This window comes from Buceros rhinoceros, unplaced genomic scaffold (assembly GCF_000710305.1).
Source record: "Buceros rhinoceros silvestris isolate BGI_N320 unplaced genomic scaffold, ASM71030v1 scaffold21200, whole genome shotgun sequence".
Lineage (NCBI taxonomy): Eukaryota > Metazoa > Chordata > Aves > Bucerotiformes > Bucerotidae > Buceros > Buceros rhinoceros.
Genome location: NW_010389301.1, coordinates 9,354 through 27,087, shown reverse-complemented (window position 1 = coordinate 27,087; position 17,734 = coordinate 9,354). Strand labels below are relative to the sequence as shown.

At 46.4% G+C, this 17,734-nt stretch overlaps 1 protein-coding gene across 2 annotated transcripts in view; it reads right to left on the bottom strand.

The window, feature by feature from the left end:
• Positions 1–742: 742 nt before the first annotated feature.
• Positions 743–17,734, bottom strand: part of GOSR1 (golgi SNAP receptor complex member 1) — a 26,339-nt gene continuing 9,347 nt past the window's right edge. For both annotated transcript variants that reach the window (XM_010133819.1, XM_010133827.1), the window contains exons 6-8: positions 9,793–9,822; positions 2,173–2,255; positions 743–867 (exon numbers count right to left, since the gene is read on the bottom strand). In XM_010133819.1, coding sequence (XP_010132121.1) covers positions 743–867; positions 2,173–2,255; positions 9,793–9,822 — 238 coding nt within the window. The remainder of the gene's footprint in view (positions 868–2,172; positions 2,256–9,792; positions 9,823–17,734) is intronic.

The window sequence follows — 17,734 nt, the reverse complement described above, 5'->3', positions numbered from 1 at the left end:
ATGGCTGACTAAGGTAAACAGCTGCTGGGGCACTGTACTCCCTTGTTACAAAGGGGGACTGGGGAGTCCCTGTAGAGCCACAAGAAACCTCACAAACCTTCCTCACAGGGTGGCTGGCTCACACTCCTGTGCAAAAAGTGAACCGAACAACCCTTGGTTTTGACCGAGGAATTTGTGTGAAGCACAGTTTTCACAGCACAGACTATGCAGAAATAGCTGGTATCTCAACCATGAGTTAAAAAGAATGATAGAACATGTGTTTAGTAGTAAAGCAACCTGATGGCTTAAAGCTGCAATATTCTTCTCACGGGGCAAAAGTGTTCGGAGCTTGGCCGGCGGGGGAAACCGGCTTCCTGCAGAGTTTCCACCCCAGACAAGCCTACCAACCTTTTCCCACTTACCAGCCAGCAGGAGCCCTGTCCGGCCCTGCCGAGCGCAGGAACTTCTGCCGGTTCTGGTAAGCGCCCCGTACAGACTTACCTTGCAGCAAGGAAGGGAACTATGGACAAACCAACCCCATAAAATGTACCCAAAGGAAGGTGTATGGCAGGGAAGGAGAAACACCGCAGCTTCAACCCCAGAGCAGTGTCGCAGGCCACCACCACGAGCTCTGCACATGGTGCTGACAGTGCCAGTGACGAGCAGGCTGGCTGAAGTCTGTCGCTCCCCCCACTCACTCTTCCTGGACTGGTGGGGGAGGAATGGTGGTGATGAGTTTAGCAAAGTCCACGGGGAACATCCATCAATGGAAAGCATACAGCAGCAGTAAGATGGTGCAGATGCCAATGATAACACCCAAGATGAGGGAATCTCGTCGTTTCCGAAGGTTGATCCTTTGAATCAGGCTGTTCACTGCTGGAAACCGATCTATGAGGAGTCTGAGTCAAGGTCAAACCAGCAAAACAAGTATCTTCACTAACAAGCCCCAAAGTCTGTTGGTGGAAATCCCAGTACTGCAAGAAATGCAGAATTACTCCGAAGCGGGAGAGAGCAGATGCAGCAAGAACCCCTGACGGACAGTCAGCAGATGACACCCGTACTTCACCAGTAACAGACCATCAGAAAACACAGCTCAGGTCACAGTTACACAGAACTCATCTCCTGATCACCCAGTTACCAGCGCCTGATGTAGTTTAATCTCCAGTCTGTGAGGTTTAGTTACTTTTAGTAATTGTGTTTAATTGAGAATGAAAATAATAAATGGGGCAGTTACATAAAACTTCGGTGGAATTCATTTAACGGAACACTGTTACTGGTGAGGGGAACCACCAAAGGCATCTCCCTGGGAGAACCCCGCACGCTGCATGACCCCGCACTGTTCAAGGATAGCACACGAGGGGAGAACTCCTCCTGCTGTGGAATCATAAAGGTGTAAATCTATCTTTTAATGTACAAGATACAATTGTCAGCAAGGTAATAAGTTTCAGAGCTTCATGTCTTTGGAACCAAGAATCTTTTAAGGCCAAAGCTTATTGAATTTTTTTTTTGTTCTTGCCAGTTGCTAAGAACTGTAATGAAATTTATGGGTTACCACGATTACATCTCTTCCGGATGTAATCTGTCTAATCAAATGATGCTAATGCTCTTCTTGGGCCCTTATGACAGAAGGAAGGAGTAAGTGAGGAAACAACAAACATGCACGACTCGACAGTCTGGCACATTCTTTAGCCATGAGCACAGAATACGAAGAAAAACCAACAAGCCAAAACCTTCACATCCACGAGGCTGAGACAGACAAGAGGATACTCAGGTCATGAACACTCTGAACCGTAAACCATAACAAGCAGCAATGTACACCAAGCGTCAGCTCTGCAAAGCCTTGAAAGCAAAAAGCAAGAAGCAAAATGAAATAATAGTTTTATAAAACCGTATCGCGGGGAAGGCCATACAATGCCATTGCAGATCTCTACCTGAAAACGAAGCTACATTGATTTACAATGCAGTATTCAAATTCGAGTAAAAAAGACCTTATTCACCACATTCATTGTTAGATGCTGCAGTCAGGTATCAGCCGAGACCGGTAAGAAAAAGGTCTGTTTGTCACCAGCGACACCAGCGCTACAGGTTCTGCAGCCGCTGACATCGCAAAGCACTCTGATCCCCTCTGACAGTGAAAAATCGTACTATACCTCTTCTTGTGCGTTGGCAGCACTCATGTTTAGGGAAGGATACTGGCCAAAGTATTCATCTTGCTGTGTATTGACTTCAACATCCCTCTCTGCGAAGTCATATTTTCCTTAGTTGCCATGGCAATGCTGGAGAGAGAAAAGAGTGGATCAAGTTGTTGGTGCTAAGAATAACCCCAGCTGAAGCAAGAGGAAAGCAAGCAGGCAGCGCTGCTTGGGAGAGCGGTGAATGAGGTGAGGCAAGATGAATGAAACCACATTTCTTCCTTTAAACTCTATCCTTTACACTTACACATCTTCTCTTTTTATATAAGCCATTAACAATAGAAAAACCGGCGATTCCTGGAAACAGGCAGGGCTTGGGCCTATCCCCGCCAGCCCCAACGCAAACGGCACCACATCACCACCAGACCCACAGGTACTCTCCCGGACTACGTGTTAAACGTGGGAGTTCGTTAATCACAGCAGAAGCCCCACTCTTGCTTTCACTCTAGAGACGATACGAAATTCTCGTCTGCCATCAGGATATGGTGGCTACAGGAGTATTAAGCAAATACGAGCTGACTCACAATTAAAAATCAATCTGCAGAGTGAATGGGCTGGTTGAGAGGAGACGTAAGTGCAGTCTGAGACCCAACACAGCTCACGGAGCTTCGCGCAGAAGGTTTCTGGACAATCAAGTTGGGACACACAGTCACCAGGTCTTTAGAGGCATTTAAATACAACGCAGTGTTGGGACGGACTTGCTCTGACTCCAGATTAACTCTGTCCCCTGGCTCCAGAGAAGTGGGCGAAGGTTGGATTCTCCTGCGTTAGCACCTCTTCCCAGCAAGCCCAAGCAATGGTTTTCCATCAGCTGGAGTTGAGGGAGCTGGTATGTAATGAAGCCACGTCTAACGATGCTTGCAGCACAGCACAGGTAAAATACATGCCTGTGCTTTGGTCTTGATTAAGAACATCTTCCACTGGCACCTGTTTTCACGCTCTGGTTCTTTACCGATACGTGGTCCAGCTCTAGGTACTTCATCCAAACATAAGAATATGATCCAGGCGAGTATGAAACAGATTCTCCCATGTCATATTTAATACGTTCTGGACGTTGGAGAAAAGCACCAGTGCTGTTGGATGGAAAAGGAAGGGGTAGAGGCTGCCACCTGCAGCCCCAGGCAGCATTTCCTGAGGGTAGTTTGAATGCAGGGGCTTTGTCAAGACAAACTGCACAGGCTCACCTACATCTGGAGAAACACTACATAAGAGTCTAGGCTCTGGAGATACGGTGCTTAAGAAGGAACGGGATGACAAACGCTGCTCTCCTTGGCTGGCATGCATTTAAAAAGAAACAAAGCAGGACATAAACACAGCATGGCTGGGTAATAACTCAGAAAACACCACCTGTATTCCTGTTACGTGTATCCACAAGAATAACAATGCTTAAAACAAGTTCTTGGACAAGTTTGTGAGCCTTAAACGTGGAGGGAAAATGTTCTGGAAGAATAGAAGTGGAACAACACAATACAACAGAAATAAACATAAGGGAACTAAAGCTGAAGAGAACTGAAGACGACTAAAATATTTCAGAGAACAAACAGATAGGAAAATGCCAAATGCTGCCCTGACCCAGTACAGACATCCAGATTTGGCAGAGCATTTCAGGCTTGCTCACCCTCAGTGCCTGCGTACGCAAATCACAGCTACCGTGAGCATTACGGCCAAGGAGAGGCAGCGCAGAGCACGGAAACAGGCAGCACAAGCCCAGCGTTCGTCTCACGTTCTGCAGCGTAAACTGGACGCTGCATTTTACACAGAACGGGCAGCTCTGGATCACCTGATGTACCACTGGCTTCTCTATAGGGCACTACAGCCACGATCACCGGAACAGCCGGAGAAACCTAGCAGAGCCAGGCACAACTATTGTCCTTCAAGACTTACAGCAAAATGTCAGTGTCACCGTTCAGAAACATCTGAATGAAGAAAAAGCCTGGATCAATGATCCTGAAAGTATTGCTGGAGCAGTAAGCTCCTCTGGATTCCCTTCCACTGTATCTGCCCACTCTACCTCAAGTAGCCCTTGACACAGGATCTTCAGCCTTCCCATAGAGCGTCCAGGAAACTTTAAGGAAAAAAAAAAAGACAAAACAATCTGCTCCAACGTTTCCAGCTCTGGTTTCCCCCATAAGAACTAAGAGATCACCAAGCCAAAGTTGGGTGTTGTCAGTGGGGATTTTGGTGTTAGCAGTAGCAGAACACCTAGGAAAGCAAGACGAGTTCAGGACACAAGCATCTAAGAGACAGAAGGGTCAGCCCATGGCTCTCATAGCTTTCAGGTCACAGAAAATACTCTTCCAAAAGCTCTGTACAGTGAATTCTTTTAAATAGAACACCAGCATTGACAGGGCAGATCAATAGAGTATTTTAAGGTTATGTTCGCATTCTGGTAAATTTGGACATACATTAGGAAATGGGGATTTTATCAGTCATAAAGAGAATATAAGTAAGTTTTGATCACATGTAGGCAACCCCTGACATTTTCAATCGGTAGCTCTGCACAAACACACGGACAACTACAACAGTAAGTACATCAAATGGTACCACACGGGAGACGACACGGCGTTTGACAGACGATACACATTTACAGCTCAGCACACAGGTAGTTTAGCCCTCTACAGCTAAAAGCAGCAAACCCACAAACACATGACATCTGCCACGGAGCAGACAGAGCACTGGGGAAGCTCTGCTGACTAGGAACCGGCTCCGGCTCCTCGCTGTACCCAGGAAAGGTTGCTCAGTACCCTGCGGCTTCCTGCCTTACGCCCCCACGCTGGCTGGGTACCTCTCCAGATGAAGGTTTAAAACAGCATTTCTCAAAGCGCTCCTGAATTGAGCCGCATGTTTTCATAAGATGCATCCAATAACTCATTAAGGCAGCCATTTATTTACAGAAGTGAAAACACAAGATGATTGCCAGGGTGTAAAGTATTCCTGAGGCACCTCCAAAATGCCTTTGGCAATAATTAGTACAGATTGTCATGGAACACAAGGTTCCTGCTTTAACACCCGAGGAGGGAAACTGCCCATTTCGCATAGTAACGCAGGACGCAAGTGTTTTAACTTCACCCAGTCCAAGACTGGACCCTTCTTCCTCTCCTTTACCCAGTGTTCTGAAACATGCAGCTCAGTGGGCTAGGTGTCACTGAAGAGCTCGGCAGGAAAAAATAAATGGGAGTGATTAAATTGTAGTGATGACCATGTTTAATATGAAATGGTCTGATAATGAAATGTAGTTGTGATATCCATGAACACTGGTTTAACTGGATTCTAGCTACCACTAACAAGTCAAAATTAAAAAAAAAAAAAAAAAGCCCTGCTCTCCCCGTATGATTTATCACTCAACACGAGCTGGTTTACCTTTATATCTGAAGCCTTTATATCTGAAGCGAGACTTAAATTTAAGCACTACCAGCAAACACACAGCTCCTGTGGACTGGATCAGGCAGTTTTGGTTTCATTCCCATCCCTAACATATGCTCATTGACTTACCGCTGCCATTTCTTCACTGACAAATGCATTTAAAAAACCCAATCCTATTCTCCCCATTCACAACATCGGCCCCGTTTAGTCACTTGGCACCGTAATCTCCCCAGATCAACAACAGCTTCTTCTTATGTTTTCAAACTGCTACACAACATTTACAATAAAAGATTAAATGCTTCTTACTGGAATCAGGATGACCCTGATTTAACGTTGCATTTGGAATCGAGCACAGACTATTCTCGGTGCTGCACTGGCTTGAGCTACCAGCGCTGGGTGCAAACCAAGTTTGTGAACCAGATGGCGTTCTGCTCCCTCCATCTAACCCGACAGCACTGCTGAAGTTCCGCAGTAAAGACTGCTGGAGAACTCCCTGCCAGGGGCGCCGGGGGGAAGCAGGCACAAAGAGCCCACCCACCTCTTCCACAAAGCAGCAGGAGCAGCTCAAATTCCTGCGCTTGCAGCTTGACTTCCTCAACATTGCACTGACCCCTCAGGTTTGTCCGGGATGTTCGGTAGTGCTGTGGGTAAGCAAGCAGCCAAACGTCTCTTCAAAAGCAAAACAACTGCTATTTGTACATAGGTCGCTGTTTCCGTGAGCCTGCGCAAGTGCAGGGTAACACACGCTTCCAGCCATCACCCAGCCAAACCTGTCTGAGGGCAGAAACACTTTCAACGCGCTGGACTTGGAAACAAAGTGGTTTTACCCAGACAAATGTTGAAGCTGTCGGGTGTTTCCACCTCCTACAGCCACACAAACACACTGTCACAGCCAGTGAAACCTGCCCCAAAGTCAGCTCCTCTCTTCAGCCACTGCAACAGCTCGGTCAAACCAACAGTGATGAAGAACTAAAACAAAGCTCCCAAGGAACAAGACATGTTTTCAAAAATCGAGTAATTCGTGTACTACGGGAACTTCTGCTTCATTTTGTGCTCCATGAATCATACCCGCTCATTTAAATTTACGACAATGCCCGTGATGAAGGGAATGGGCTCCGTGACTCCGCATAGAAATGCAGCCTCTGGTCTTAAACTGGTAACGTTTGGATTCCACCTCTTACTCTTCACGTACGCATATGTACACATGCAGTCACCTCTACAGACACACACACGTGTGGCTATACACGCACTTGCACACACAACCTTTTAAATTACTTTACAGACAATTGTGGTTTTTGATGAAAACAAACGAGCGTTTCCCCAGCAGTGGAAGCTCCGGCAAGACCCTTCTGCAGAGCCAGGACTCAAAGTCGAAGCCAGGCCTTTCCGTTCTGAAGCCAGCGTTCAATGCAAGTGCGCCTTCCCTTTCATTAAATCCTAATTATTACCTAAAGAAATACCCCAAACACATAAGGAGACAATTTTACTTTTAAATTCAATCCATGGTTTTGGTCTGCCTTCAGGGTGGAAGTGGAATAGCCCAGTGTGGCAAATACCAAACACTGGTACATCAGCCTGCGTCGAGGCTCAGAAACCGCGTTATAATAAAATCCTAATGACTTGTCACACTGCACAGGCAAAACTATAACAACAATTCCAACTGAGCCAACCTAAAAGGGTAAGTTGTTGGAAAACAAGAAAGAAATCGTTTGCTATTTTGGAAAAGTGATAATGTTTGAAAATGAAAGCCTGAGAACGCCAAACATATTAAGCAAAATCTATGTTTATATTTAAATCTGGCCAAGAGACGTGAGCACTGTTCCAAAAGAACTGCACCACCAAGTATCACATCCCACTCGTTTCTGGAAAGGAATATGCTGCAGCAAGAACCCGCCTCACGTCAATTCATTTAGAAATTGCTTAATTTCCGCTCAGTACTAGCCCCACACCTGGAACCACAGCCCTGCTCGTCACTGGGGCTTCTGCTGCGGTGCCCCTTGCTCCCAAGGAGGAAGCACAGATGAAGAGCCAGGCTCTGCCCTCCCGCAGTTCCATCCTCTACAGACAAGGGTTCACAGCCAGGGCGAACTGCAGAGTCCCTGGCAATGGGGTCGCCGGTTTGCAGCCTGTCACTAGAAGCCCCTGCGGCACAGAGAAAGGCTTTCCAGGGTTTGTCACCACTGCTTCATACCAATCCCCCAAAAACTGGAAAGGGATTTCTTGGTTTCCTGAATTACACCCAAATAATGAGTAATGAGCCACAGCAGATGTAAAAGACAGAGTGGTATCAGAAGACAGAGTGGTATCAGTAGCCAGAACAAGCTAATTACATCTCACTTGAGGCATTCTGACGGCTTCCCCGGCACAATTCTCTCTTCCCTCTGGCTCACCATAGACAAAGCGATTCACAATCAGAAGTTGGGTACGTTTCTGTATGGTAAAATCACTGAAAATGCAGCAGGGTTTGCCACCAATTATCATCCTGAATACTTGCGATTACTGGGATGACGACAAAAAGTAAAACAAAAAATTCACCCTGGTTTCCACAGAGTTGGAATTGAATTAAGATGACGTAAATGAAATTGCATTTCCTGCTCCATGTAGTTACTAAACAAGCTCTTCTTTACAAAAATAAACTTAAGGACATTTTTGGCAACAGCTACAAGAAGTTCACTCACTACAGACAAAAAATGGTGCAACAAGGAGCACTGAAACCCAGCCTCTTCGAAATCAAAGCTCATCTCTGAACAGAAGGAGTCCTGTAGTGATCAGCTCCGAGGGGCTCTGACCCAGCCGTGCCGCAGGGATCCCTGCGCTAGCAGCCGTCACTGTGGAGACAGTCGGCTTGTAGTCAACCACAGGACTGCAGCTCATGTAAACGACACACAAACTGGTTCTGAACAGGCCAGTGCCTCTGCCGGGGGATGACACCATGGAGCTTCTGATTAGGCGCAAAATGGATGGGGGACCCTGGGTGACATGCAGGTGGCTGCCCTGTCCCGTGCTTCACTTTGCCAGGGCTGCATTCCCCGGCACAGGTACCTCAACACGGAGGGGCACTTATCACACACACGCACGCTCAGCTTCTGGGATGACACGTCATCAAGAGGCTGGGCAAGGAGAGCAAAGGGAAAATATGAGACGTTCTGTGGGACATTAACCTTAATACATCGCCACAGGCTGTTTAATGCTCTCGTTACTGGAGCGGCAGCAAACAAGATTCAAACAACAGTGAGCGTTTGCATGAGGTGGACAAGCAGGGCTACGAGCACGGCAGTAGAGGAGAGGGGTTTTAATCAGGAAGGGACTAGAAGCAGTAACTGTGCTAAATTTGGCAAGTACCTTGGAGGCTGTGGTGAGATTATAGCCTGTTTTCAGAGATTACTGTTCCAACCACCTCTGTCTGGTTCATCACTGCACATTCATGTGGTTTAACACATTCTTCCACCATGTTAATTATACTGAGCCCACCGCGGGTACTTAAGCTAGCAAGCCCTTAATGGACGCAGAGCCGTGCTGCGCCTCTAATTACTCTTCTAGATCACTTATGCCAGTACATGCATTATCTGAAAGCGTATCTTGCTTGCTTTCTTCCCCCCGCCCTCCTTTTTTTAAAGCAATAATCTAAAATTTAAACCCATTAAGTCGGGCACTCAGGATTATTGGTTTGCCAAATCCCAGACTTCAATGGAAGAATGGGAAGGGCACACTTGATAGAAGTAATTCATGACACTATAGTTCTAAAATTTCTAGGTCAGTTAGAGAAGGTATCACTCAAATATTCAAACCACGTAAAAAACCCCAAAGATGAGTAACTATACAAGAGCAATAACCTCCCAAGCCTGTGTGGTAAAACCCCTTACTCAGATCAGCTGCTCTTTAGGGTGCTGAATACATTGAGGAATTACAGGAAATCATGTTGCAGAAGAGTGTCACTGTGTGAAGTAACAGCTTCCCGACTGGAACAGCCCTCAACAGCTCAACCGGAGCTTCACTCCGCTCCATCATTCCCTTTGTCTTCGAACAGAAACACAACTTTTTCCAAACTAGGATGACTAAAATAGTTAGGCAACACCATTATGTCAACACTGAATAGAAAAAACACCCAAACCAACCCAAACCCCACCACCAGGTCATTGTAATACTGCCTACGAGTTGTAAGCGATATGATTATTGATGCACAAAATGACTGCTCTCTTTAGACAGTGTAAATGCTGACTGAACAGTAAACAATGAAAATTAGTAAGTTCATTCCTACCTTATTGTTTCTTCTATCAGTCGATCTGAGCTGAAAGCCAAAAGAAAAAAGATGAAGTTAAAAAAATAACAATGACTAATTATTATTTTAGATTACTAAATCACTGATCTCCCCAATACAAATGGTGACACATCTGCCCTTAGAATGTCTGTCTTCAGGGTGCTGTCACTTTTTGCTATGATGCAGGATATATGATGAGAGTCTGTGGAGAAGATGCCTGTGGTGTCCTCTGGAGCAGCATTTCCTATCCGTGTGCGAGAGCTCAGGAGAACACCCAAAGCACCGAGCCCACAAGAAAAGGGGAGTGGGCTCCGTCATCCACGGCAAATCAACGTTAGCAGAGCAGGATGTGTCCCAGGTGCCCAGGACAGTTTGGAAAGGACTATCAGAGAGAAGGAAGTACAGCACCACCGAGAGAACGTTCCCTTTGACAATGGAGGCGCAAGATTCGGAGGACAAAAAAGATCCTCTGAAGACTGCAACAACTTCCCTTTTTCCATACTCAACTTCTTACAGACAGGTTTTTAATCACTGTTTTACAGTCATGACATCCCAGAAAACACCAGGGTTTGCTACAGCACTCGCTATCTCAGATGGAACAGTGACATCGGTGACCACTACCCACAGGGCAGGAAGAATGGGGCACCCCTGCAACTGCTGTTCCCCCTGCCCCCCTCCACGATTTATTGCTGCCAAACTAAAAGGATTAAGAAACGCTGACAGGACATGACCGCCTGCAGCTCCCATCCTCCTTGTTCCCAATGTTCTGCCACCTCAGGAAGGGAAGGTACTGACAGCCTCCGGCGCAGCACAGCTCTGCCCCCGGCTCAGCCGGAGCTGCCCAATTTAGAACTTTTCTTCTACCCCCAGAATTTCTGGAGATCCCCCCACACCTCCAGCCACAGGCACGGCCAAGGAGCACGGTGTGCAGCGTTCACACGCGTGCGCGAGCGGCTCAGGGGGAGATGTGAACAGAATGCCCTTATTTGTCTGTGAAGAGGAGTGAAAACACGAAGGTTGCTATTTCAGTCTAGTCCATGGCTTGAAATATGGAGCCAGCACACAGAGCACTAAAAATATTTTGCTCGATTTTCAGTGGAGAGGTATTCAACAGAGGCAGAAAACACTGGAACTGGAACACTTCATTCTGCTCCCAAAACAAAGCCACACTCCAGAGATCCAGTCATTGCAAGTACCTCGGTTTAATCAAATAAAAGCACCTTCATCCACCGAGTGGTATTTATTACCCCTGGCACAGAGCAGTGAGACACCACAGCCATGCACACAGAATGAGGGAAGCAGGCTCGGGTCTCACAGCATCTGCTACGGCTCCCAAGGCAAGCAGAGAAGCGATGCATTACAGATCTCTGTAATCGCTGATTCTCAAAGAATTTTGATTCAGTGGCGATAGAGACTGGTCATGTACGAAAGGCACAGAAAGAGAAGTGCGTGGCAATGCATAATAAGCATAAACTGCAAACCCCACTAGAAAACAGTCTGAAAAACATGGCAGTGCACTAGAATGAATCATTTCTAAAAAGCTGGGTTTTTTTTAATTTAATAACAACAAAAGGAGATAAGGAGCCTAACTGGAAATAAGTTACACTTACAAAAATTCTGCAGAACAAAGCATTGCTAGGACTGTCCTATTAAAAAACCCTACCCTGGAGAGACCATCGCCAGCACTACCGGCTCTCTGCCCATTTCACTGGTGAAATTCGAGTATTTTCTCATGGATGAACTGAAGGTGACAGGGAAGTTGAATGCATTCAGACGCCTTACATGAACCAAGACATTCTCCAAGGTTTTCAGAGCACAAAAATGAGGCTTGCCCACTTGCAGCAGAGGCACCAACTGCTTTTGAAGCTAGAGAAAGTTGTAGTTGGGCAGTTTTATTACTTAACCAGAGATATAATCACAAGAAGCGTTTAAAAGCTTCAGACTCACTTATACTGTAACACATAGACCCTGGACACGTGGCTACCTGTAAAATGATGAAGGCAGAAGTTAATGAGAATGGATTATCCCAGTAATAAAGAGTTCTCAATGCCACCAAACACAGGCGTTAGATGCAAACGCCAACACAAGGCATGTAACAGGCAGCTGAAGTTACAAGATCAATGTTTCTTAACTGAGGTGGAGGTCATCCCAGCTCTTTAAAGGATGAGAAGCATATGAATCCTCTTCAGAATGGCTGATGTATAGGCCAGGGCAGACTGAACCACCTCGTACAGCCTTTAACTAGCTGGGAAGCACACAGATGTACTAAACACAGCTTCCAGGATGTTCTTCCCAGCCCAGAAGCATCATCTTTTGACAGCCCTGAGAGGATTTCCAGAAATGCTCTGGCTGCAGCCTTCAGCGGGAGCCCAAGCTCCGGCAGACTGGCAATGCCACTCATGGAAACTGTGGTAAAGGCGGTACGAGCAGGAACGATTTGTGGTAACAATCCGGGCATCAGAATCCCGCGGAATTCTGTGACGTTTAGTGCTTCCTGCCGAAGTTCAGGTTAAGCAGAGGCTTTTCTAACAGCAGTGACAGGCACTCACAGAGCACCTCTTGAAGCCTTTCAGAGCTCTGGGCCAATAGAGATGGTAACGTTCACTTACAGCCATGCCCCACAGAAGTAAGCACTTGTCTCACCATCTTACAGCTCATGACCAGAGAAAATAGTTTTTACGGAAAATCGGGAACACAAAGTAATACAGGGCCAGGGACCCGAGGGAAGTTTGCAGAGCTCTGACTATTAATACCCCGGTTTACACAAATAGAAACTGTTCTCAATTATAAATAACATTCAACTGTTTGACAGAATAAAAAATAACACCGAAAGAGGTAATTTTGCTTAACTGACCCCTTCAAAACACTACAAAAAGAGACTCTTCAAAAAATAAATAATAAAAAAAAAATCTCTTGATTTTGTTCTTCTGTCAAGCATCGATAACAAATGCAGCGGACATTACCTCATGAATGCCCAAGCAAGCACACACGGGTCTGGGCAACGTTAATCTGGTTTGCCATCTGTTCGAGGAGCTCTGCATCTTCACCTGTCGAGACAGATGGCACTTTGGCCAAGCCATTTCAAAATACTCTGTGAAAGACTCGGGGAAAGATGCTGAGGCAATCACCTACTGTAAGGAATGGCACAAGCCCAAGAGCAGCATCGTGCTTCGGAAATAACCAGGCCTCTGCGCAGCTGCTGCCTTCAGAGAGGACTGTGCCGTTTGCCGTTTAAATGTGCAGACAGGTAAATGAACCCAAAGGGAAAATGGATGCACTGGAATACGCCTCTGGGGAGAGGACGAGCCTGCCTGTCACCTCGAGCTTTCACCACCGAAGAGAGCACTTTGTGCTCCTCGCATTTTAAAGCAAACCTCTGAAAGTCCCTAACACAGACGATTGCTGAGGTGAGGACTGGGCTTCCTCCACAGCCAGAGCTCTTGCTGCTGCCTTACGGCTCGATACCCCAAACAAGCACTTGGCAGAGAAGCAAGACTCACCCGCATACAACCCGCCTCAAAACACACGTCAGACCTTCTGGATGAAATTCAAGGCAATATTATCACAAAGAGTAATTTTAAAGGATTCGAGAAAACCTCTGTAGAATAAACTAATACAGCACTTGATAACTATTTCCTCACTTGCATAAAGAATAATTACAGAAATTACAATTTTAGTTTATTCTTTCTCTAACTACAAGATCAATCACTAGTCTCAGCTCTCTCGAACTGCCTCCAATAAATCTTTCATATTTTCACAGTCCTGGATCACCAGGCAACGGGGAGCTTCCAGGAATGCAAATATGGCAAAACATATCTGATACTCCAGTACACATAGATAGATTATGGCAAAGCAAATCAGATTTATACAAGATAGTTATGGCCCTCACAATAATCATTCCTAACTCACAAGTGAAACACCGTGCCCCGCCCCCCCCAAAAAAACCCCCCAGCTCCAGCTCATTTTTTCTGCTTGCCTTCGACATACCTAATCCTTTAAACAACTCGCATCATTAAGCTCTTTAAAAACTGAAGAACGTAAAGCAGAATGCTTTTTCTTTTTTTTCCTGGGATAACAAACAAGATATTCCAGATTTTATAAGACCTGTCTCAAGCTTGATCCACTTCAGTGTCAAAGGAAGAGTGGATCTCACGGGAGCTGCTCAGCTACTTTGGACAGTCTCCTCCAGCTGCTGACGAAGACAAGAACTGGTGTAGAAGCCAACTCAATGCCCGAGACCCAACAGGAGCGCAGCGAGACAAATATACCTGGGGTACCCGACCAGAGAGAAATGCTCTAATAGAGGACACCGCAAAACGCACTCCAGCGTTTCCATCGAAGAGCAGAAGCAGCCCCTGCTGTGAACACACGGCATGAACAGCACAGAGGGGACAAGGAAGAGACTTGGCGACGAAGCGGGCGTCTTACACGACCAGGTTGGGAAGAGCTGGCTGGCCAGAAACAAAGACGAGAGGCAAAACGGGCGTTTTCAGGGATGAACAGTTTTCCCACAGAAACCATTCCGGAAGCAGAGAAAGGAGCAAACGGCCAGCTTTTGTGGGTTCGCCCCTACGTTAATTAAAGCATAAATCTGGGTGCTAAGGAGGTGTAATGTTCTCACGCCTTCTGCTGCAGCAGTCAAACCGAAGTAAGAGTCTCCGGCGATCCAACCGCACAAACACCAGCGTTAAGTCAACAGACAATCTGCCCCAAGGGAACAATATGTCATTAACAAAAGCCCACCTACAACTCCGAACGCTAACAGAGGTGATTCCTGCAGATCGCTGTGCAGGGGAGCGTGACCTGCAGCAAGCGCTGCCAGTAAGGAGGAGGCATAGTGTCACACTGGAAAAGAGCACAAGGCACAACAGCACGCTGCTTTTAGTGAAGGCAGGCGATTTGTTAAATCTCGACTGAAAGGCACTGGAGCATAACCCACTGCTCCAGGCAGGAGTTAACAGACATTGGTTAGGGTTGAATTTCTTTCCAGATGGTTCACATGCACCTTGTATACAAGAACAAAACCATAATAAAAGCACGCTTTTCACCACGGGAAAAACCTGCCAGAGGATTTCTGAGAAAATAAACTGGTGAAACCTACTCCCTCCAACCTGGCATCCTGTGACCCAAGATTCGCTAAAAACAGGACTCCCAGCTACACCACCAAGTATCTCAACAGCTTACCAATCCCAGCAGTTTGGACTCAAGATAAGCTGACATCGGTCCTTTCTCTGCAGCTGTCTGACGCCTGTAACCATGTCTACACAGGTACTGTAACCAAGGAGAAGATCAGTTGTTCTAACTCAGTTTAAAGAGCAATTTAAAGGACACCAGCAAATCCTAAGGGATGCTCTCCCTGTGCAGGGAGATCCCTGAATACAGTGATCCACCTTCACAGGGCTGAGAACACCAACAGGTTGTTTCTCCTGGATTTCCAAAGGGTACAGCCTGCACCTCCAGACAAGTCCATGGAGTTGTGGGAATTATCAACAGAGTGAAAGAAATGTTTCTGCAAAAAGAGGACTTAGCCAAGAAAGCTCTTTGGCACGTAGAAGGACTGCTGGGGAGAGTGCCTGATGTTTGAGAGTCCCAAGAGGGTGAGCAACAGCAATACTTCTTCCTTTAAAGCAAATCTATAAGGAAATAAGAGCCTCCTCAGTAACCTGCAGCGCACAGTTTACCCAAAGCACGCAGTTAAAAACGCACAACGAAACCAGCGCCCGTCGTCTAAATGCAGCGTAGCAGCTGGCTGCCTATTAGCGAGCGCAGACCCAATGCCAGGCTGGCACCAGCCACCCCATCAAGCGAGGTTTCTAGAGGCGCTCTGTTCACGGTGGTGAAAGTTCCTGGATAGAATGACCCTCCCATATAATTGCTCCATATTACCCATAGGAACAAAGTTAAATGAACTGGGGAGGGCAGCCCTTACTGTAAGTCATTATCAGCAACCACAGCTGTCAGAACAATTCCAGTAACCTACTAATGGATGATATCGGCATTTCCTCAAACTCTCCAGGCCACTCGCAGACCCAGCATTTGGGGAGGTGCTGTTTGCATTATTTCCTCCAGTTTATACCATACAATTGGATTATACCTTTAACTAAAGGGAAAAACCTTCAAGCCCAACACCACAGCCTCGATAGCTAACCCGGGTCTGACCAAAACTGAACTCTACCAAGATAACTCTCGTCACTGCTTGTTGGGCATACGCAGACACGGCAGAAGCACGGCTCACAAGAAACACAAGCTGTTTATCAGTTGTACTGCAACAAAAAAGATGGTGCCACTTTTCCAGCTCCGTGGTTGACTGAAGCTAGACAAAGCTAAAAAAGTTGTTCTGCTACTCACACAGTGCTAAGTAACCGAGAGCACACAAGGGGGAACGTCTTCCCGAAGAGCCTTGTCATATAAACAGCTTTGTAATTGAGAACTTTTTACCCGCCAGTGAAGCTAACACAGCACTGAAACGAGAGTTATCCCTAGGACAAAAACCTGATTTCAGTTTAGTACAAGACCCGAAATCACACACTGATAGAACTGTATCCAGCTTCCTCACTGCATTTCCACCTGCTGTGGCTTGAGGGATGGGTTGGTAGATGCAGGAAGCTACACGGCTTTCCGCCAGGACTTGGCCAAGTTCCTAACGTTACAACTATCTACCTGCCTGTTTATTAAGGTCCAGAAATTAAAACTGCATAGTTAATTGTACAACGTAACAAAGAGCTGTGGATTGAAATTTAAAGTGCACATGACACTTAAACCGCCGACAATCCAAGGTCTGGACGCAATTCATTAATGGGTGAAGATCTCCACATTTTTCTTCCGACCCAGTTTCACTGTGTTCTTAGCTTGTCTTTTCCTCTGAGCCTGAAGAAGATGCTTTCTTCCAGAAGTGCAACCATACTCAATAGAAACAAGTCTCTCACGTGGGAGGCAAGCACTCTGCAGCTTCACCTGACATCAGGACTACGCTCTTTGAAAGGTCCCAGCAAAATCGTATTATCAAGCTAATCCAGACATGCTTTGATGGGAATTCGGATCCAGTCCTGCTTCCCACCATGGATTTGATGGGAAGGACGCATCCTCAGCAGATGGGAGTCAACGCTTTGTATCAAACCACTGGAAAAGCAACACACCAAGATACCTGCGTAACCTAGCGCGCAGCAGCGGGAATGACAGGAGCTTCGTCCCAACGCAAGAGTGCAGAGGTTCCAATTAAATAAACTCGAGAATGACGTTTATACGGTAAAGGGAGAACTCTCCACAGGAGCACTCTGTATCTGAGATAAATGGAAATAAATCACTAACATATCCACACACATCAAACAGAATCCAACAGCTTGTTTTTACTGGAGGTTCCAACCGCAAATGACCGAGCACTTCTGGCCTTACAGACCACCACCACCACAGCCACACCGAGGGAAAACAGCGACAGGCCACGGCAAGAGAAGAATCAGCGGTTCTCAGATTCCACAACAGACATTCTGAAAGATTCCATGTTTGTGGATTCTGTTCAAAAGAGGCACCTACTTTTCCAAACCCACCCATGTAAGAAGGATTTCAGTAGTTGTCAAAGTCCTAATTTCAATACAGACCTTGGGGGGGAAGCTGTCCTAGTTAAGAAACAGTGTTGAAAGGAAAGCTAAAAACAAATAAAACATGCATCACTGACTTGTTTATTTCTGAAAGGAGGAAGAAACTTCAGAGGCAAACGCAGAGCTCTGAAGTTTGAAGTGTGGTTTTCTATCCCTGAGTCTCCCCAAATCAAGGGCATCGCGCTGTCCGAGGGAAAGCCCAGAACCGAGAACCACAGCCGAGTTTTGGCCCTAACTGCCCTTTTTGTTGTGACATACTCAGGCAATCTTTCACCCCGTGCCTGTGGGCTTGTTCTTCAGTTTCTGCAGACATTCAAAAGACCTCGGACACCTTCTGTAGCCTCTTT